Source organism: Tupaia chinensis, unplaced genomic scaffold (assembly GCF_000334495.1).
Source record: "Tupaia chinensis unplaced genomic scaffold, TupChi_1.0 Scaffold000076_1, whole genome shotgun sequence".
Classification (NCBI taxonomy): domain Eukaryota; kingdom Metazoa; phylum Chordata; class Mammalia; order Scandentia; family Tupaiidae; genus Tupaia; species Tupaia belangeri.
The window spans coordinates 3,156,024-3,180,040 of NW_006159536.1; the positions used below are offsets into that span (position 1 = coordinate 3,156,024).

At 38.7% G+C, this 24,017-nt stretch overlaps 1 protein-coding gene across 1 annotated transcript in view; it reads right to left on the reverse strand.

Annotated features, from left to right (window-relative positions):
• The window catches only part of PARD3B (par-3 family cell polarity regulator beta), a 1,250,195-nt gene that overhangs the window by 113,837 nt on the left and 1,112,341 nt on the right, over positions 1–24,017 (reverse strand). The window contains exon 21 of the mRNA XM_006142461.3: positions 7,520–7,655. Coding sequence (XP_006142523.1) covers positions 7,520–7,655 — 136 coding nt within the window. The remainder of the gene's footprint in view (positions 1–7,519; positions 7,656–24,017) is intronic.

The following is a 24,017-nucleotide window of genomic DNA, read 5'->3' on the forward strand; positions in this document are numbered from 1 at the left end:
ATTCCTGCTAAACTCTGATAAATAGTTCTGAAACTCAGGACATCTGTGTGTTTAGAAAAACAGAATTAGTAAATAAGAGTAGCTTAGATAGCTGTCTTCAGAGCAGATTCTCAGCAGGGCTGATGAGAAATCATGGTTCATGTTAGTGGCAGTCACTAGCATTATGGGCTACAAAGGGCAGAGCCAGAAACAAAAGACACCCTTTAAGAGAAGTAAGGACCAGTTTACCAGAGAAATCAGAGTCCCTCTCAGGATCAGGTCATGGCCCACAAAAAACCTGTTGGGCAAGGCGATCTGGGGGGACTTGGGCTCTGGACATTAAAAGAGAAGTGCTAGAAAAAGCAACGGCTGGTAGAGCAGCAATGAGGGATCTGGAATAGGCTGAATACTCCATGAGCTCCCTTCTTGTTCTTCTCCTAGATTTCCCCTATGAATTTTATGGGTCAGATTACTTGCCTCCCAAAGTATTGCTGAGATGAATTGCACTAAGAAAATAGTTATGTTGTTCAGGGATGGGGCAGAAAGGTAACTGAAGACTCCAAAACACTTTGAGGAAACGGGAAAGCCTAAAAGGGGTGCCATGATAAGGAATTATGAGCAATGAAGGGTCAGGGAACTTGCAAAGACAAATGTAAAGACTGGTAGATGGGAAAGGCCTAGAAAATATCTCAAAAATGTGTCTAGTAAAGAGAAAAGGGAATTTCCTTCTCCTTTGGCTCAGATGTCTCCTGTTCCTGCTCTTAGGTTATTATTCTGTGATTACCAGAAGGTTATTGGATTTTAGTGAGATTTATGTGGCCTGACTTGGGACTCTAACAACAAAGAAGTTTTTTTGTCTATGGGAAAATTCATTCCTAGTTCCAAGTTGCCAACTTCTAAATGGGCTTCTGGAACAGTTTACTTCTACACTGAGGATTGCCTGTAAACATGTTACCTCCTTTCAGAATGATTTACACTATGTTTAAAAGCTGGAGACTCACTCACATGTTGTATATTTCAGATCTTCTCCTATATAGCTTTATGTCAGCCTATTCCTGGAAAAGCTACATTGAAATATAGATGGGCTAAAGCCACCAACCAAAGGAAAAAAAAAAAACCTTCAATTTATTTAGGATTCTTCTTTCTTCAATTTTTCACACTTTCTGAAATCTAGGCAAGTAAATCCCAACTCTTGAAGTGACATTTGATATTTTACCACTACCAAGTTCACTCGAAGTTCAGGCCTTTCTAAAATCCACCTAATTCATAGACATGTGGGTTTTCTTCTCTTCCTACCTGAGGCTTGGGGGATTTATAAAGAATAGAGGTTTATTTGACTCACTCTTCTCATGGCAAGAAAAGTCCAAAGGTGTAAGCTTGGCATCAGGCCAGCCTCAAAAGTGGCTGACAGAAGCAGAAACTAATGGCTAGCACATGGTAAGAGAAAGGCTTGGGGACAGCAACCTTGCTTGTATAACAACCCACTGTTGTGAGCACTAACCCCTTGAGACAGCATCAATGCGTTCACAAGGGCAATCTCTTCATGATCCAATCACCACCCAGTAGGCCTCAACTCTGACCTCCCAACACCATTACATGGGGAACCAAATTCCCAAACATGAATCTTTGGGAGACAAACCATTATGCAAACCTTTGCAACACTGCTTACACTCTTCAGTTCAACAGTGTTAGAAAATCATGGAAAACAATGGTCTGTTGATGGAGCCAACCATGGGGAAGGAACTGTTCATAGAGCTCAAGAGGACTCATTAATTGAAAAGGGGTTGGTTATCATGTGGTAGCATCCAAATTACAGCTGTTTCTGAAAACATACTAATGGCTCTATTTCTTTATCCCCTTCAACCTTCTAAGCCTTTTAAGAACAGAATATGTGTTTGTCACAAAACAATAAGCCACGAGGATATAAATAGAAAAATTCTACCTAAGGAACGAGAGCACCTTTAGTCCTTTTGAAGAATTCTATTACTTCTTCTAGGATGAATTCTTGGGTCTAAGGCAAATAAAAGTGTTGCTTTCCTGAGTAAATAAAAGCAAGAGGTCTGATCATTTCTCAGGAATGACTCAGAAATCATCTGGGTTCCTGGTATACCTCAAAGATACTGGACCAGAAGACAAAAATATCAATAACTTTTCTTTCTTCTTTGCCTAGCAAAAAGTACCAGCTCATGACCTTTAAAAATAATTGTAGGCCTGTTTTTTTTTTCCTAATGATAAACAGGAAAAAAGAACTTAGTAGAAAGGCATTTTTCTCCTCTTTCATTGAAAATCTAAGAAGGAAATTTGTATCATGATTGGAATTCAAAGTTGTAGTAGATAACTAATAATTGTGCCTAGCATCCATTTTCCTTTCCCCCATTAATAGAACCTTGATTTTCCTTTGGAGACTATTTTTACACCTATACTTATTTATGGAGTTTGAGTGGGCTTGACTTTGTTTTCTGGTTCCAGAAGAAGCATTGTGACCTAGTTCTAGACAAGAAGAGTACTGTGTCTTGCCATAGGGTGGGCACCACCATGCCCTAGAGTACTATGTCTTTCTGGTCGTGAGGATTGGTTTAGAGGTGGACATGTGACTTAGGTTGAGCCAGTCAAGATATTGAACATTGTACTGAATATCAGTTCTAGGACTTTTCCTGGTCTATTGAGTGTGAGATCATCTTTTCCTGACGAATTATTGGACTGGAGCTACTGAGCGCTGTCTTGCCACCATACAGGGGAGCCTCTTGAGAAAGGTGTCTACACAGAGAATAGCAAAGCTGACAGATAAAGAAAGAGACTACTAATGGCCTGTCTGAAGGCACTGGATCCAACTTTGCCTTAAGTCAGATATATCCATGGACTGCTTTTACATTAGCCAACAAAATTTCCTTTTCTGTTAGGCCAGTTTGAATGAGGTTTCTATTCCCTGTACTATGAGAGCCATTGGCTAGTCTAAAAGTTATCATCAGTGTCCTTAGTTTATTTATCAGATGCTTTTTAGAAGCAGACAGGGAAAATACACATACATTTCAATTCTGATACTGGATTATTGACAACAGGAGCTCATGACCTTATCTCCTATGTTTGAAAAATAACTTATGGTGGCTTTTGTACTTGTTTGGCTATTGCACATTCCATCTTAAATCCCTTCCTTAAGATGGTTAGCATGATCTCAGCATCTTGTTTTCCCTCTCCTCTGAGTGCAGAATTCACCGGATTTGTCTTTCATCGTCTAGACAAGCTGCCAAGCACGTTCCTTCAAGTTGGCTCCTGGACCATCTTCACAATACAACAAACGAATTTTTCAATGTTTTCATTTATTCACCCAACCATCTCTTTATTCCAGCAATCATCTACCTGAGCCAATCCCCTCTGTGAGAAGATGTAGTAGTTCTTCATTTCATAACAGTAGAAAGTAGAATAGCTTATTAGTTTAAGATGTTTTAACTCCTCCTTTTTTCCTTATATAAGCAAATGTGTCCTCCCTTCCCATCAATGTGTCTACAAACTCCTTTTACAAATAAAACAGTCTTTTAATTTAGCCAAAGAACTAAAAAGGCAGTGTGTGTGTGTGTGTGTGTGTGTGTGTGTGTGTGTGTGTGTGTGATAATAATACATGCTATGGAGCTTTTGAAAAAGACAACAATAAAGGTACTAATGTTTTTAGAAAACTTCAGAGCCATTCCCAATTCTGCAATTACTTACAGGATATTCATGCTGCTGTTAAATAAGCAGATAATCTTTATCTGCTAATAAAAAAAAAAAAAAGCAGCCTGTTGCCAGAGGACTGTGACAGTCTTAACAAGTTTTACAGAAAATAAAATACCAGAAGATAACAGGTATTATGTTTTCTTTTGGCAAATATTAACACTTCACAGCTAGCATATCTTGCTTACTTAATTGGGCCTATAAAAACTCGCCAGGCCGTTTCACTTGCAGCTATTGAAATTCTCTCAACTTGTTCTTTACAGCTTTTTAGAGCCTGGATGGGAAAACAGCTACAAAACAGATCGGCTGCAAAGATTTTTTTAAGGTCTCAGGTCCATATTTACAAACCTTACAATCTGTGTCTATTCATTTACTTTAAAACAGATGAAGTGAATAAATCAGGAGTTCCCTTAAAAGAGAGTAAAATCCAGCAAATCTGAGAGCGAAAGGACAAAATCTGTTGGCTGTGCAAATTCCTAAATTGTCTCCATCACCTTCCCTGTACCCTGCCTCCAACTAACTGCACCTCACCTCCTGCAGAATTAATTGTGCTCTCAGGGATCACAGAGATGCTAATCTCTCTTTTTACTATAGCATTTATCATGTATATTATTGCTCTATTTTGTTTTGGCTCACATGTCTATATTCCTGGCTGGATCGTGAGATCCTTCAGGATACGAAAAAATGTCCTATTTCTGTTATCTGCACCTGGCCTACGCTAACATAGAGTAAATATTTCTTGGAAATGAATGAGAGACAGGGAAAGGAGAAGAGAGAGTGAAAAAGAAAGAGAGTGAGAAAAGTGAGAACCCAAGAGAGAAGTAAAAGACGGCTCAGGCTCTGGGCCACGGGGTAGAGAACCATGAACAAAATGGCCTTGGAAGATCTAGAAATTCAGGAGTCAACTAAAGAATGAGATGGCCTTGACTGGTCCTACTGAGAAAAACATGTATCTTGAAATATTTTTCATAGATCCTAATACAATTTCAAGGTGACTTTTGTCATTTTGGCTGGGTATGGTGGGTAAGGTGCTTGACTCCTCCATGGCCAACCATGGTTCAAGCCTCAGACCTAGGGGGTTGGATATAATGCTAGGCACGTGTGTCTGCATGCCCCAAATCTTGAGAGGAGAATGGAGTATAAGGCATTGTGATGTGGACATCCCACTGGGGGATGAGGGGGGCTGATTTCTCACTTTCCATCTCTCTGTCTCTATCCATGTAATACTTTTTTCATAATACAGATTTTCCATGAATGCCTCCAAAAAAATATTCATCAGGCATCTTGTGCTGAGGTACTAGGCTTAAAGAGTACTTAGTCTATGAAAGTATCTTTGATGATGCTGGCTCATTTCATAATTTTGTTAGAAAAATTGGACTATTTCGATGTTTACTGAGTCAATGTTCTAATTTGAGAACTGTGGGTGGAGGATCCTTGAGGATCAATTGGAAAAGCACCTGCAGGCCTCCCCTGGGCCCTAACTCTCCCCTTCATGGACTGTCCATCTGATTTGAATAAGTGCCCTGGTGATGTTACAAACTGGCCTGGCCTAGGAACCTCAATTTCATTAAAGCTGCCTTGTTGGATCTGGCTAGCCGACAGGAATGTAGTGTTAGCTTTCTAAACTTGATTTTCTAGATCTCTCCCAAAGTAGCAAGACAATGGTATAATTTCTCAGGCTTATAGTGGACAAAAGATCCTAGTGTTTTTACTTGGCTTAGGGAGAGGAGAGGAAAAGATTCTGAGATTCTAATCCCCAGGTGGGAGTATCTCAGGCGATCAGACAACACTCGTCCTTTACGACAGTGCACTTCTCAAGCATCCCTTTGAGTAGCCCCAGACCCCAATTGTCTGGGAAACATAAAATCAGTCACTTTTGGCAAGGCTCAACACACCGGAGCATGGGAAACACAAATTAAAACAGAGATACTCCTTTGGTCACTGGATTGTCTGGTTACATGTTGACTTGGCATAAAAATAGAATCATTAAAAAAAAAAAACAAAACAAACAAAAAAAACAAGCACCCAAGGGTATAATTATTTAGCATGGATTTGGTAAAGGAAAGAGGAAACTTTAAGTCTCATGGAGGTTAAGCATCTTCATCCTCTTAGCTTGATGGAAGGAAATCATAAAATAAGGTCAAAACAACCAGGACTGCTTAATCTGAAATTCCTTGCCTGACTCTGCTCATAGGAATTTGCAATGGTTTTGAGATGGAGTGTTTTTCAGTGCATTGGACATGGTGTTCTGTTTTGGATATAGTCAAAATAACTTCCCTTTATTTCATTATTTGTCTTTTTATGTATTGTAGGACCTGAGCCTTACCTAAGGAGCCATTCTCTTCTCTTGTTAAAGAAAATTGATCTCAAGCAAGTTTGAAACAAAGCAAATTGTTAGCTAATCTTTTATCCTGTGAAAATCTTTCTCTTCTGTGACTGAGAGTCTAAAAGAGAAGTTGTCCCATCACTGTAAATGCCATTCTGTTTAATCCTAACATCAGAAATATAACCAATAACTAACTATATCCACAGTCTGAGGATGCCTATCTCCAAAGAGACTGAAGCCTCTTGGTTTGAGATCATGAATCCTCACTGCGCACTTCTGGGTAGTGTTTTAAAACTCTATTATATAAGGACAAGTCTCCTGGGCCGAGGAGTTTCAGCTGCTCTGTACAACAGTGGTGGATCCTGAATGCGATTTTGAAACCCCAGGGTAAAGTGTCATGCATGACATGCCACTGCACAGATGTGAAACTGGAGGGAATCAGCTTAGTCTCTGGACTCCACTCTCTCCACTCTGACCACGTGAGCATAGACTGAGTGTGAAACTCAAAAAATGACATTTCCCTTCAATACATTTGCCTTTCAAAGGAACTGGTGTCTTCAGTGAGCTCCAGGGATAACAGAGTTCCTTACTTGGTTCTCAAAACAGCACTACACATGGAGGCAGAAGGCAGTAATCATGAAGGAGGCTGAGTGAGGACTGAATCACACTGAGGGCATTACTATTACTGCATTCAGTTCTGCTCCAGTGATAATGCTAGTGAGGAGAGCTAACCTTTATTGAGCGCTGGCTCTGTGTCAGGCACTGTTGTAAATATCTGACATGTACCTTTAATACAATTCTGAGCACCCTCCTCTGGGCCATTGTTGTGGATGCTCAAGAGATAAGTGTACTTTGCAGGCACAAACTTGCCTTCTTGTAAAAGATAAGAGACTGAATCACGCTACCCTGCAAAAGCCTTCAGTGGTCACAGTACTCTTTTCTGTTCTCTGAATGTTGGAAGATTTGGCTAAAACAATTCTCTAATACCCTTATCTCCAAGCAAAATGATTCTACTATACTGGTAAGATGAGCAGGATGTGAGTTGCTCATGTCCAATGTATACACAATACGTTTCTCTGACAATAGCCCTTCTGAATGCACATATAATAACCATTTTCCAAAGGAGAGAGGGCTTGTGTTGCAATATCTATTAACACTTGCTCAGATGTCCAAGAAAAGGAGGGTAAGGATTAAGGTTCAGTGGATGATGACAAAGATTCCTCATCCTCTTTAAAGTATAATAGCAATCATCTGCTCCCCCCAAACCAATCGGTATACGACAGGATGTAAGTCTGAGAGCAATTAGAATGAACTACTGCACCCTAGCATGGTTTGACTTACGACAATAGACAGCCCTTACAGGAGAAGATGACTTTGGAAATGTTTATATGTGTGGAACCGAAGGAACCAAAATATAACCTAATATGCATAGAATATTCTTGATCATGTTCTTCTTCTCTATGTTATCTTAGTGAGGATGAATTTAATGATTAAAATCAGACTTACCCAGTGGAGTTCATAATCAGATGGTCTGGCTCTTCCTTCCTCATCTTCATATAAAGGGAAACCTTCTCTCCGAGCCTGATAATACTCCTTCCGCAACTTCTGGATGCGGTCAGTGCTTCCACCCATGGGACGGCCACTATAGAACATGATCAAGCAGAGTCTGTCACATAGTGTGTGTCATCCTTGTATGTCACACTTTTGATCTTACTAAAGAGGCTGATATCCGAATTTGGAAGATTCAATAAGATTCTTCTAATATGCTGGGAGAATTGTGAAATCAGTAACAGAAATGAACCAAAAAATAAAAAAGCCATTATGTGTATAGCTTTAGCTCCAAGGGACAAAACAAGGGTCAAAATTCCTGACTTGAGATTAATAAATGCCATTTTAATGAGAAGGTAAGAGAGTCCTGACCTTTTGGAGCAATTAAGAGATCCATCACTTTCTTCTTATAATCATGCACATATAGTTTGGTTAAATTTTAATGAGGGCATCTCATTTTTTTTTTTTTTTAGAGAAGCGTTGCCTACGTAGGACAAAGTTCCAGTTGTTTGGCACACACAGTGTTCATTTCAGTGTCAACATGTGGGTACAGCCAGGACACAGAGAAAGAAAAGAAGGTGAAATCTATGCTAAAAAGTAAAGCAAACAAATGAATAGAAAAGCTGGGTGGGTGATAGAAGAATGTGCCATCTTTTTCGCTTATCCAAAGTGTTCTTCTCTCTTCTTTAATTCTACTTCTTTTCAGGAATTACAGCTTCTCCAGTGACTCATTTACTCAATCCCCCAATCAAAGCTAATAGCTCTTTCTTAGCTTGGATTGGTTTGTCATGATAACTTTTACCAGGACAATATCATGTGGTATATTCCAGGGCTGGAAAGCAAGAGGAGAACGACAGATAGATTTGAAGAGTTGTTCAGTTCATTTTAGGCATAGAGCGCCCTGTTCTGTCAGACTTTACATTAAAACTGGGATATAAGAATGAACAGTTCATGGTACTTGTCTGCAAACAGCACACAGCCTGGGAGGTAGGGGAGAGAAGGGCTGAAGATGACTACAATCAATTGTGACAGGTGCTACAACAGAGATCTTCAAGGGCTCATGGGAACAGAACACTTAAACTTCAACAGTGTGAAAGCAGGGCCATGAAAGATCATGAAAACTCCATAGAGAGGGTGATACATTAGCTGAGCATTGAGGGCTGCAGAGGTGCCCAACAACTGGACAAGTGAGATGCGGAAACTCCAGGTAGAGAGAAGGGCAGTACAAAGCACAGCAAGGAGAAAGCATTTGCTTTGGGGAAATGCAAGTCAGTCCAATTGGGCAAGGATCAGTCCTTGACATATTTTGTCCTGCCTCATACACATACTACCTTCTTTCTCTTTTAGAAAGCAAATTAAAATGAAAGTATGTGCTGGTGACTTTAGATGGGTTTTGAATTTACTCAAATAAATGACAAAAATACATCACTTGCAAATGTTAGTACTTACACTCAGTTGGTAGTCACTTATTAACCATAATGACATTTGTGTTTCAGGAACATGTGAGGATCATTGCTCTAGCATAGAAGGTATATGGGAAGAAGGAGAGGGAACAGGGAAAAGTGAGACTTGGATAGGTAGGTTGCGGCCTCACAGTGAAGTCTTGCATGTCAAAAAGATCCCTAAATGTTATAGCTGAGTTTTAAGTTGAAATGGTGTATTTGATAAAATAAGATCTCTAAAAGCAATAGAGTTTATCAATTTTGTTAGAACATTTAAAACATTGTAGTTGTAAACTATAACAAGAAAATGGTGAATAAATATCTTTGGTAAGTAAAACTTTCTTCTCACACCAAATTTTAAGTCGCCTGAATGCAGGACCACTTTTCTCAATGTCTTATAACCTCTCTACACCAGTTTGTGCAGGATTTTGGGCTTCCTAGGTATTCCAAAGATACTCAGAGGCTAAACCCTTTGATCAGGAAAATACAACCACTTGGGGTCATATCATATACATTTATTTTTCTTCAATACATATTTTTTAAACTCTCAAAATAGTTTCGATTTTTACTCTACTTTTTTTTTCTAAAAAAAGGATTTTTGCTTTTGTTTTCTTTCTTTTCTTTTTTTTTTTAGCATTCAAAAAAGACGAGAAAAAAGCCTTGATAATCTTTTCTGAACACTGGGCAGGCAGGAAAAGCAGCACAGTCTATTTTGAACAGCTTCCCTCACTCTTGAGTAATATGAGATGACTATGGTGTCTGTATCCAATGCACAAACTTCTGTCGATTACAGGAATTCATGAGCCCCATTCAAACTCACCAGATGAGTTCAATCAACACAGTGCAAACATTGCATACATAATCTATTAGTTTATCCCAAAGAAACTGAAGCATTGAATTCAACTAGAATGAAGTCATCAGTTTAAAAAAAAAAAAAAAAAGGAAACTGATAAGGCACTGTTTAAAAAAAAAACAAACAAAAAACACTCTAATTTTGTTCCATTTGTGGTGAGAACTAAAAATCATACTTGGACTGTAAACCATTCTATATATCTATAAATATATAAATTTTAAAATATGGATTTGATCATATTGCTGTTCTCAAATAAGGGAATAGGGCAAGAATATAAAATCAGCTGTTCAGGATTCAGAATATTCCCAATGGCTGACAGAAACATGACTTGTTATCCAGAAAAGAAATCTGGCCCAGGATCAAAAACTGGGGAAAAATTCCAGAAAGTCATTGGCCATATAAGCATAAAACATACTGTATCTTCTTTCTGTTTGATTATTTTTTTAAAAAAGAGGTGAACTACTTTGCAAACCTCTCATGGTAACCTGGTTCAAGATCTCAATACCATCTCTTTTCTCTCCTCTTAAATTTCTCTTACCTTTAATAACTACATGAGATTTTCCCCAAATAGGTGTTTCATATACTAAAATTAGAAATAGCAAATTCTGGGCCAGCCCATGGTATGGTAGTGAAGATGACAGGATCCCACATGCTCTGACCAAATGGTTGGAGTCCTGGACCTGCCAGGTACGTGTGTGTGTGTGTATGCATGTGCCTCAAATCCCCAAATAAAAGATAAATGGAGGAAAAGGGATTGCGGCAAGACCATGCCCCATGCGGGGATGATTTTTCACTTTCTCTCTCTGGGAGTGCTTTCTCATTTTCTCTGACTTCTTTCCAGCAAGCACATGCAACTTTTGGGGAAAAAAAAAGAGAGAAAGAAATAGCAATTTCTGATTTTTCTTTTCAGCAGATAATATATATACATATTTACTACCAAATATATACATATATTTATTTAGTAAAATGATATATACTATTGTAACTAAAGCAATTAATTTGTTCCATTTTGTGTTGATGATATAGAAATTCAACATTTGAAGAGGGCCATACCAAAAAAAAAAAAAACAAACCCTTGAAATCATAGCAGTAATCATCAAAATGTTTATAATCTATAGAACACTTACATAAAACAAATACGTTGAGTGCTCGCTTCGGCAGCACATATACTAAAAAAAAACAAATATGTCGATAGACTTTTACTTACTCTGATTTTTGCTCAGAGTAGACAGCACTAGTCATTTACAACATTCTTTCCTTGATCCCAGGCATTGCTTCACAACCCTTCTTGACCCAGAATTTCAGAAAGCTGCTACCAAATTCCAGGAATTAGCATGAGTTGGGCTTATTTATAATTCCTCTGTAACTGCTGCTGTAATATCTCAAAATCTCAAAAGAATACTAGAAGATAAGTTTTATTATTCTGCTCAGTAGAGATGAAGACTACAAGGTGCATAGCGAATGGATGATTAACGAGGTCTGTTTGACTTCAAAGACTATGCTTTCTGCCATGGTTTACTATCTTCCAACCTGCTTCTCTTCCTCTATCTTATTTATGTGAGAAAGTCTAAGTACTCTAGCAATATATTGAATGGAAGTTAAGGGTAGCCTATGGGACTTACATTCTGAGGATTCCTGTTTTTCTTCTTCATTTGCATGTCATCTGTTCTATTTTCTTAACTTTAAGGAAGTTAGCAATGCAAACTCTAGGGGGGAATCTTTTGCCTTTGAGCTTCAGAAGTGACATCAGATAGTGACATCATTCAAATACTCTTACAATCATTAAAACCAAAGTATCAATTATCCCATCTACATGTGGTTACTTTAAAAAGTAGGCTTTCTGTATTATTTGTTTACTAGATAAAGTAAAGCCTGCCCATTCTTTTTTTATTTTTATTTTTTTGAAGAGGTTTTTTGCTATAGGGCGCATGTGCTTACCAGAAAGACAGAGAGAGAGAGACAGAGAGAGAAATTAAGAAATCAACTCCCAGGGGGGAAGGCCATGCTGCGATCCCTTCTTCTTCCATTCTCCACTCAGGATCTTGGAAACGCATGCACACATGCCCAACGTGAGTTTTTTTTTTTTTTTTTTTTAGGGGTTTTTGTTTTAGTGTGTGTGTCCCCCCAGGTTTTTGCTATAGGTCGTGTGCCCTCGCCAGACAGACAGAGACATAGAGACAGAAAACGAGAAATCACCCCCAAGGGAGGATGGCCATGCCACAATCCCTTCTCCTCCATTCTCCTCTCGGGATCTTGGGCACACATACACACATGCCCGGCATGAGTTTTAAGCCACCGGGTCTGGGACGCGAACCATGGTCGACTACATGGGAGTCCAGCAACATAGCCATTATGCCAACTGCTGGTCCCTCCCAATGTGAGTTTTAAGCCACCGGGTCCGGGACTCCAGCTGTGGTCGACTACATGGGAGTCCAGTGACATAGTCATTACGCTAACTGCTGGTCCCATGCCTGGCCATTCTTATAAGAAAATTCCTACAGGCTATATCCTTTTCTTTTCTTTCTTTTCTATTTGCCAGAGAGTGTGTGTGTTCCCCAGAGGGAGACAGAGAGGGAGAGAGAGAGGGACTCTTTAATGGGGCTTGGTCAGGCTGCAATTCCTTTCCCCTCCATTTCTCTACCCTGTCATGAATTGAGGCATACATGTACATGTGCTCCGCTTGATACATAAACTGCTGGGCTGGGGATTTCAACCACTGGGTCAATCATGTGGGATCTGCTTCTCTTAACCAGCAGGCCATGGTGCTAGTCCTATAGCTGTATTCATATATAAGTGATCAGTGCCAGTGTAGCACTTGCTTTTTAAAAATTATTTGCTATGGGGCATGTGCATTCGCCAATGTGATATACAGAGGAAGAGACAGAGAGAAAAAAAGTGAGAAGACACTCCTCCCTCCCCCAAGAAGGATGGCCATGCTGCAGTCCCTTCTTTTTCACTCTTCTCTCTGGATTTTGGGTACATATGCACACTTGCCTGGCATGTTTTTCAAGCTGCTGGTCTTGAACTGTCCAGTAAATGATGTGGAATCCAGTTACCTCAACCACCACACCACCTACTGGTCTGACCAGTCATATACTTTCAATGTGCTGAATTTTTATGTTCATTCAAGTAGTGTAAAGAAAAAGAGTTATACTGTAGTAATTTCTGTGTGTGTGTGTCTAAGTTACACTGCCTCTGCCTCTAAGGGTAGGTGTATAGTTAAGCAGATCATTCTTATAACTCTTTAGAGCTGGACAGAGCCTAAAATAGTAATGGATTTCAGAAGCCATGTGATGGTCATCAAAGCCGCTTACAGTAACAAATACCTAGATGTAATAAATAGCACCCTATTGTATTATGTGCTCCTGTGGATTCTAACCTTATTCTTCCTACTCCATAATTACCTCAATTATATTTCCAACTTCAAAATTATCTCAAAGTACTTTTCAACTGAGTGTACATTGGTGCAAGCCATAGTCTCCTCTCATTAGTGTTGTAAGCCGAAGAAAATAAAATTAATATTTATTGAGCCCTTATGATACCCTGAATACAATATTTTTACTTATGCTTTACATATTTCATCTTGTTTAATCCAGATAAATCTTGAGGATGACATTGTTAGTGACATTTTACAGATGAGTACACTGAGGCGCAGAAGTTACATAATACAATTGGTGAGTGACACATCAGGATTAGTGGGACTCCAAAGCCAGTGCTATTTCTACTATATCATGTTGCCTTGTGAAAAAGACATTGAAATGCAGCAGGCATTTCGTAGCTGCGGTTCACAGGCATTTCAAGGAAGAGAGAATTTAGCAGAGCACAAATATAGCTATACATTTTGATATTCTTTTATTTGCACAGATCTTTACAATAAAAATAGAAATAGAAGTAGCTAAAGTAATAGAAATACATGCAATGAAGTTTGTATTCATTCAAGAGTGATGCTGAAAGCAATTGTAGCCTGAGAGTTCTGTGCAATTAATATTGTATTTCTAAAAGGCTTATGTGGGAAACTGGTATAAAACTGAATGGGGTGCAAAAGAGATTCAACATATGACACAGGTCCCTCATGAATGACAGAGAAACTCTGGATCAGGACCAGGAGTGAGAGGACACCAGGGCTGCTGCTAGGAAAGGTCACCATACACTGAGAGGAAGCTGGTCACCACCACCAAACTCTTGCCACCAGTGGATTGTGAATTATCTGCGATTCCTTTGTGTGTATGTGTAACTGAGTATGAACGTAAATACATACATCTGAACTATGACTAAATTGTACACAGTAAATTCCAAACAGCTGTTTCTGATTTCATGTGCTTTTTTTATAAAGTTTCAAGATGTGGCTCCTCACTTGGAAGGAGAGCTGTTTTTCTTACAAACACAATCTTCATTTGCAGCCACCTCTCTGGGGTCTGTATTTGAGGTTGTAGGTAAGAAATAACCTTTCCACACTGGAATCTTAACAGGCATACTCCTATCTGAGTATGATAATTTTATGAACTCATTGGATGAAGCTCTTTATACATATGAATGTCAATAACAATTATGATAGTATTTGTTTTGCCTTTTTTAAAGAGATTTTTGCTATACGGCATGTGCACTTGCTAGAGAGACAGAGAGATACAGAGAGACAGAAAGCGGGAAATCATCTCCCTCCCTAGGATGGATAACCACGCCACAATCCCTTCTCCTCCATTCTCCTCTTGGGATCTTGGGGCATGCACTCACATGCACACAGGTTGTTTTAAGCCGCCATGTCCAGGATTCAAACCACGGTCGACTATGTGGGAGTCCAGCATTATAACCATTACACATCTGCTGGTCTGTTCAGGATAGACAGTGTTTTTGAGTTTAATATTTGATAGTGTTTAACAAGCTTTTAATCATAATTTTTAATTGACATATAATAGTTGTACTTATTTATGGGGTCCACTGTGGGCTTTGGTACATAAAATGTGTAATGATCGAAATAAGGGTATAAACATACCCACCATTTCAAACAATAAAGTTACTAGCAAGTGTTATTTGATGCTTTTTTTGAATTTTTAATTATATAAATATGGAGTTAATCATTCTAAACTTATTTTTAAAAGTGTATTTTCACAGGTTTTCTCAAAAAGGATTTAAAAACTAGGTCGTTGGAAAAGTGATGACATGTTTTTCTATGTAAAAATGCGTCCTGACTTTTCCGACAACCCAATAAACGGGATGGACGAAAAACACATTTGTGCCCTTTAAGAATGCCAAACTACTATTCTTTTATCTTCATCCTCAGGGGGGTTTGCTCTTATATTTTTGCATGCAAAGAGCTAAACAATTTCATGTTTTACATTTAAAATTTAGCAGTATCATCATAGGCTTATCTTGAAAAACAGGACAGATTTTTTTTTTCCCCAAAGAGAACAGAGCTCTCAAAATGCACTAGATTGTGTCATTCACACTCCCAATAAAATAAATATAATAAGATCTAACTGATTATTTGCACTTTTATTTTGCTAAGTTTACTTAAAATCTCAAAAAAGGTTCTGAAAAGAATATTCAGCTGAAGACGTAATCACAGACACAAATGTTACTTATTTTCTATTGGCAGTAAATTTTCTGGGGGTCAGACAGTGGCACATGGTAAAACACAGTGGCAATCCAGTGTCAAGAGGCTTCTGGTTCAAGTCTGGAGAACTCCCTGAGTGGGCCGGCACACATACACTTGCCCATGATCTGGGGCTGGCTGAAGACAGGGAGTGGATTGTGATGTCAACACCCTGTTGGGGATGCTGCCTTTCTGTCTCTTTCTCCTTCCATTTCTCTAAATAATTGAAAAAATAAACTAACCTAAGAAAAAGAATTCTGGGCTGGCCTTGTAGCCTAGCTGTTAAGGGAGCCAGATCCCACATGGCCTACCACGGTTCTAACTCCTGTCCGGGGACTTGCAAAACAGCCTGGGTGCATGTGGGTGCATACCAATATCAGAACAGGATGGAGAAATGGAGAAGAGGAGACTAAAACATGACTGCTCCATTGGGAAGTGCTCTCTCCCTTTCTCTCTTTGGCTTTCTGTCTCCAGCAAGTGCACACACCCTCTGATAATTAAAAAAAAAAAAAATTCTGTCTTAAAAACTTTGAGGGATTCTTATGCATGCATGTACAATCATTAAATGAAAAGCATTTAAGATTTATAGAACTATAGTCCCAATAGCAATTAAGCTATTATTCTATAGATTTAACAACCTACAATAAAATACATTTATATAGTCTGCCCATATAGACTAAAGAGTTTAATAATAAATAATTGGTATTCAAAAACCTAAATTCTTTACAACTCTTCAAATGACATTTTGTTCCCAAACAGCTCTGAAAGTTATCCAGTGTAAATATTCAGTAAAAATTATAATTATGTAAATACTATATCTTCCTCCTACTCCCAATTTCTTATGAAGAATATCTATTTTTTTCAAAGCACATGGAAAAATGATATTTTTCCACTGTGTAGTCCAGTGATATTTTGGGATTCATAGCTTACTACCCACAGAGAACATTTGGGGATTTTCTGAATTTCTTCCCAAATTCACCATGACTATTTATGATAGTCACCCCCATTTTGAATTATTTTTGCCAAAATGTTCCCTCAAATAAAAATATACCTTTCCTCATGTGAACATTTCGCTTCTACCAGATTTCTGTTAACTTGATTAAAACAATTACTCTAAATTAACAGCTTCCTATGATTACCTATAAATTCCTATATTAAGAAAAACATGTTTTGGGAACAGCAGATGTATAATGGTTATGTTGCTGGGCACCCCCAGAGCCAGTGGCTTAAATCTCACACTGGGTGTGTATGCATATATGCCCAAAATCCCAAGAGGAGAATGGAGGAGATGAGATTGTGATGTCTCCATTCCCAGGGGGTGATTTCTCACTTTCTGTCTCTCTGGCGAGTGTACACACCCTATAGCAAAAATCTCTCTCAAAAGAAAGAAAAAAAGAAACGAATAACAAATTTAGAGAAAGGGTGAATAATATTACTAAACCAAAGTTTCACATCTAGAATCTTCTTTTACTTCTAGGACTACTTTTATAAGATCTTTGGCATAATACCTCTTTTTAATAGGTGAAGACACAATGCTTAAGGCATCTAAGAGTGTGTTTAATGTTACATAACACAAACTATGCTCTATGCTAACATATGACTTTGAATAGTGTGTATTTGTATAAGTTTCGAAGGGTTCAACAAATTTACTCTTTATGTCAGCATCCTGTGGGGAAGTTAACAAACTGGTCCACAGAGGTTGGCATGCAAGTGAGGGTCATAAGGGAGAAGAAAACCCACAAAGTGCAATGATACATTAGCTCAGCCTGTAATCCTGAACTGTGGTCCTCCCCCCAGCCATCCTGAACCCGCTCCTGGCATTTTGACCTAGATGTAACAACCTGACAGTTTGACTTAGCTTACCTGAGCTCCTGACTTTGCCATGGCAACCTGATTCTGACCTTTTGTCTTTCCCAATGTGTTTCCTGCTTTTAGCATCTGCTTTATTTGAGATCCCTTTCTTGGTATTTTTACCCCTGGCGTGGTGAGCTGACCTTCTGACTCCTATAGCTTGAAGATTTGTCTTGGAAATCTTAACCCTGGATTGGACCTTGACCCCAATGAATCAAGACATATTGGTGAAGTTTAAAGAAATAAAAGCCCCCTTCCTTTGGCACTTTGGACTACGTAATAGTAAGCATGTCCACTCACACTACGAACCATGGTTACCACTTACTGTTGAAAGTAATCTCATTGATTCATGAAGGGCAACTTTCTCCCATGTGATTGATTGTTGTGACTGAGAATAGTCACCAGATCAATGTCATCTCCTCTTCTGATAAAAGGCTTTGCTCTACCTTTGCTCTTTATCACTTGAAACAATGAGAGGCTGCTCTCTAATTAGAACATCCTGCTTCTCTATCTCCATTTCTAGCAAAGGTAGAATTTCCATAGGACTGACACTGACAGTGTTATTCACAATTCAGCAACCCACAGGTTATTATTCGCAGCGTCAACACACCATTATAAGCCCGTAAAAAATCACAGCATTATTCTGATACGCCACAATGACCTCCTGGCTGTGTTAACATTTCAGAAGCTGGTTTTGTCATTAGTCATAAAATATCTGTTTGAGTTATTTAAATTTTGAAGAGTGTTCTAATTTATTTCCTCCAACACGGTGCGACATTTTTGAACTGTAAGTAATTTTGACTAATACTGGACACTTCAAAGTTATGTATAAACATGGGAGGCGTATTGTCTCAAGGCATTTTGCCAACTTTATTAACAATATCAATTATGTGGGGGTCACAGAAGGGATTTATCAAGTGTTTCATATGGTAATTTTTTGGTTCAAAAAGAAAGATTTAAAAATATAGTTGAAATGTTCATACTGGATGGCAACAAAATTATCACTTCGCTTCTTTTCTACATCTTCTCAACACAAACATGCATACAAGCAAGTAAAAATAGATTTGGATCAATTTGGAACTGTGCATCCACTGTGTCTTCTGTTAAAGATGATAAATAAACCATGCCCTGTGTTATAATTCATGCAGATACAGCTGTTCTTATGTGGTTGAAATATAGTGACAGCACATCAACTGCATTGAATTGATTCATCAAATAATTCAGCTGAGACAAAAGGAGGGGCTTGAGGCCGAACAGCAATTTAAGTAGTGATAGTGTTTCTATTGGCCCTTCCATTTAATGAACTCATGCCTTTGGATAGGAGCTGAGGTTGTTCTATTTGGTCGGCGTCAGTTTCTAAGCATCTTTGACAATGTAAGTTTTATGTTGTGTTGAACCTGATTCTAGTGTTGACGATCTGTATTACCTATGCAACATGGCCCTGTATATCTAAGTCCACTACTTCAGTTGGTGTGGCCATTTAAGTCAGTGCTAAAAGAAACAGTGCAGGGTGGATTTAGTGAGAAATTATAAATAGGTGCCAATATAGCATTCTTCTAATGTGTTTCTCAAGGTTCATTTGATTATGCACAACTTTTGTCCCCTGTAATGACTTTAGAAACTAACCTTGATTAAGACATAACTCCACCTGGAATATTACAAGTTTTTTTTCTTGAAGGATTTTATGGTCTTAAAAAAATCAGCAAAATATTGATAGAAAGGGAAATGGAGGAAACCCATGAAACTTGTATATTTTAACTCTCATTAGCGTTTTTCAACTGAACAAAGGACAGCTTAAAGAAAAATAAACTTTTGCTTTTTATGTAGTACATGGGCAGATTAATAATAACATACACACACACATACACAGCCCTTCTCAAAGACATTCTCACCAACTACAGGACCTACAAAGATAAAATGATCATCTTCTAGGCTTAAGCCAAACACAGCTTGAGTTTAAGAATACATATCTGACATTTAGATGTGGATTAAACTTTCGGGGTCAATTCTGGGAAAAATAAGCCTTTGTGGGCTGCAGGCCATGAAACCTTATGAATTCCTAGGCCTCCATGAAATTCCCTCTTCCTCAGAGGAAACAACATAGAAGTTTTCTCTTCTCCCAAGAGATCATGGAATGCCATCAAAGCCACTGATTCCCCACAGCTGGAGTTCTAGTCCCTTCCTTTTAAATAACAAGAAAATAAGCTCTAATCAACTGCACCTTTTTAAGGGAAAATAAGATTCTACATGGTTTAGTGCATAGACAGTTTTTTCAGATTTATTAAGTTTTATTTAGAGGATTGTATCAGTCAGGAGAGGACAGCCAAGAGTGTTTGCTATGGTAACAAAATGTCAATAGTTTAAAATGGTAATTTCTTACTCGTAAAACATAGCTTTTTAATTTTTTCCTCCCAGTGGAGGAGGTTGAGAAAATAATAAAAATCACTAAGAAAAAAAATAGGTAAATAAAAGAACAAGTTTTTCTTTTTCTTCTTCTTTTTTTTAAAGTTTTTATTTGATTTTTCTATAGGGCGTGTGTGCTTGCCAGAGAGACAGTGAGAGGGAAAGTGAGAACTCACCCCCCTGGGGGGATGGCCATGCTGTAATCCCTTCTCCATTCTCCTCCTGGGATCTTGGGCATGCACACATATGTGCCTGGTGTGATCTTTCAAGTTGCTGGGGAATTTTTCAAGCCACTGGGTCTGGGACTTGAACTGTGGTTGGTCACATGGGAATCCTGTGCCTTAACCACCATGACACCTACTGGCCCCAAGAACAAGCTTTTCCATTGAAATAAGCTAAAGATAGTGATGAGGAGCTAATCTTATATGTTAGGAGACAAACTATTCTAAAAACATACAATATTACATCAATTGTCCTATCTTTGAACCTAGTAAAAGAATGTGCAAGGTGACTTTGAAAAGTTTGTAGAAAATGGAGGTAAAAGTATGAGTTTGTTTTGGTGCAACAGTTTTTGAATGCACAGGCGGTGTGTTCATAATATACATTTTCCATTAACTTGAAGACCCTTCATGTTATGTTTTACAATCTAGAAGGGATGATCCCTGGGTCACACAGGTATGTGATGAGGGGAAATATTCTAATGACCACAGATGCTATTAAATCATACTGTATGATAAACAGAATTCTATATGAAGTATTCTTTCCTCTTCCTTTTACTTTTTTTTTTTTTTAGTTTTGCCATAGGGCATGTGTAGCCATGCGTGTGTGTGTGTGTGTGTGTGTGTGTGTGTGAGAGAGAGAGAGAGAGAGAGAGAGAGAGAGAGAGAGAGAGAAAGAAATCATCCCCCCCCGCCCCAGGAGGGATGGCCATGCTGAAATATCTTCTACTTCATTCTCCTTTTGGGATTTTGGGCACATAGGCACAGGGAGGCCAAGTCTCTATTTCTTGAACTTGGACCTCAAAGCTGGCCATGTGGGATCCAGCCACTTCAACCATTTCACCATGGACTGACTCTCTTTATAAAGTATTCTGATATAATTAGAATACATGCAATTAGGCTTAATCAGTCCAAGAATGTATTAATCATATGTTCTGACATTACCTATATGCCTCCCTCCTATTATACCCATATATACAAATGCTGAGATTTTAAATAACTACTCAATCCAAATAGAATCTCAAATCCTAAGAGCTGTATAAAAAGTTAGCATCTACTTAGGTTCCAAAGGGCATTAAATTCAAGAATATCCCACAGTTCTCATTTGCTTGAATGTCAAGTGAGTTCTGGTAACTCTGTGATCTCATGCTGACCTTTTGACATTTGGGGTTTTTGGAGTAGAACACAGCTTATATTATCATCTTCCATGAGTTGTTTCAGTTTTTTGAAAAAGATGTTCATATTCTTACAAATCTGTGCTAGAAGAATGCTGATTCTTATTTGGAATGGAATAGAAAATAATAAACTGGTATCAAACTTAGATCATCACCTGCTTTTATAAAAGCCCTCCAAGAACCCTCTGAAAGTTTTTTGATGTGTACATGTATATAAACTTTCCTTATTCTTGAATATTGCTGTGTCCTTGGGGATGTAAAGGTGATTAAGAGCCTGGCCTGATCCTTAGAGATTTCATAGTCAATGGGAGAGAAGGAAATATGAATAAATAACGACAGCACAATGTGACAGTTGCCATGAGAAAGTATCATGAAGTATGAAGTCCTGAGATAGCTCAGAAGAGAGGCAATGAACTGCTTTGGGAGGTCAGGAAAGGACTCAAAGAGAACCAGAGACAAGGATAAGGGGTGACTGTGCATTCAAGGAACATCACATGCAAAGGGGTGACCACATGACAGGGCACATGGTCATGTATGGCAAAAGTGGGGGAAGAGTGGAGAAACTGGAGGGATAGCTGGTAGAAGTGAAACAGTTCCATGTGCCAATCTTTCTGGAGGGGATGGCATAGAATCACTGGGGACTCAAATGGGTAGTATGACCACCAGTGCTGTGCTTTACAGCAAGAGAACTCTGGGAGATGCTTACTCTCTCTGATCCCAAAGCATAACCTACAGAATGAACCAGTTACCTCTAGGGAGTTTTCTTGCACTTAAATTTAGTTATATCTCATATGTGCATACAGCGAAATGGTTGGCCAAAGCATTGGCAAAAGTCACCATTTCAGGATACTATGCCTGAGTGTCACTGTAGGGAGGCAATAGGACATTGAGACTTTCTTTCAGTTAGATAACTGAACATTTTCTATAACCAGAGTTCTTGTTGAACTAGTAACATTGCCTGGTGATGAAGTATGATACATCATTACTGTAGTAATACATTAGTGCCCAGGGCCCTAGCTGCCAAATCAGAAGGCAAACAGTCAAAAGCAAATAAACCAAATAAAACCTACCCATTATGGGTAGGCAAAGACTTTCATCTTTCTAGGCACTCCAAGGGAAAGTAGTCACAGATTTTTTTTTTCCCCCAAGGGGGAGATTTTTGCTATAGGGCGCATGTGCTTGTTGGAGAGACAGAGAGACAGAAAGTGAAAAATCACCCACTGGGGGGAATGGCCATGCTGCAATTCCTTTTCTTCCGTTCTCCTCTTGGGCTCTTGGACACACAAGCACACATGCCCAGCATGAATTTTAAACTGCTGGGTCCAGGACTTGAACCATAGTTGATTTCATTGGAGTCCAGTGATGTAACCATTGTGCCATCTGCTGGTCCCCCACAGATCTTAAATAATAAATAGACATCGCCCCATTCAGGTGAAGTAATGGTGGTGCCTGAGTATCTGCCTTGGAGCAAGATGTAGTTGTCTTCTTCTTCTTTTTTTTTTTTTTCTGAGAGGTTTTTCTATGGGGCGCGTGCACTCGCCAGACAGAAAGAGACATAGAGACAGAAAGCGAGAAATCACCCCCAGCGGGGATGGTCACGCTGCAATCCCTTCTCCTCCATTCTCCTCTCATAATCTTGGGCACGCACACACACGCGCCCGGCGTGAGTTTTAAGCCACCAGGTCCGGGAAGCGAACCGCGGTCGACTACGTGGGAGTCCAGTGACATAGCCATTACGCTAACTGCTGGTTCCCTAGTTGTCTTAATCTGACAAGTGAATGAGTCTTTGGATACCATAGAAGGGGGAAAAAGAAGGTACCATGCTGCTGACAGCTGAAATTTATAAATAACCTGCAGTGAAAACAAATAAAATCATGCCTTCTCCAGCTTTCAGTACCCTCACCAATGTGACAGTTCCTTTTTTTTTTTTTTTAAGTAAACATGACTATGCCTTTTATCCATCATGGCACAGTCATGTGTATGGAAGAATTGAGCATTTTTTTTTCTTCTTGTCACTTTATATAATAATGTTTTTCCATTTTATTTATATCGTACTAGGGCAAAGCTGTTGTCTGATCTGTAATCTATACATCACACCAACACTGTTCTTTATTTCTTCTTGAGTTCTAACAGCTTTATTGGCAACAGCTCTCAATTATCCGCAGGAATGTGAGATTTGGAAGAGCATGAAAAATACACACCACAGTTGGTTTAAAAAAAATCTCATTTAAGTCAATAACTTTAGTTTCTTTCCCAACAAGTATTTTCCAAGAGTTGTAAATAATAGCCCAATGAACTGATGTAAGTTTCTCATTCTTTTGGTTGTTCAGCCCCTTGTTTGGTAAAGGTACTAAGGAGAAGAAAAAAAAGTCAAAGGCAGGCAGGACTGGGAAAGCAGAGAAGCTGCAAAGACTCATTTGAGGGAAAACAAATTTGTATGATAAAGAGTTAACTACCCAGGCAACATTTCCTTGAAGGATTTCTCTGTTACTAGAGAAATGTGATTTTTCATATTAAAAAATACCAGGTCTCCGTTTTCTAAGTAGATAAACTTAAAGTGAAAAGTTATAGAGAGCACGGTTACAAGTATGGGTATTCACATATTCCACTAGAAGGACCTTTCAGGGGACTGTTTGTTTTCTGAATTCTGCTGCTTGTCATGAACTTTACTACTATCCGTTTTTAATAACAACTATGTATCTATATCTATCTATCTATCCATTCGTATTTTCTATTTGCAGAAATTTGTCCTTAGGAAGTGAAGAACATGCTGAGTAGCATTACATTCTTGGGTGCATTACACATTGAGATGAAAGAAGGAGGTAACGGTGTTTGGTGTTTGGTGTTTGATTCCAGACTGCTCCTACTATTCCTGTCCAAGTGTACACAAGTCCACTGTCTCCTAGGTAGAAGCTTTTATTTCC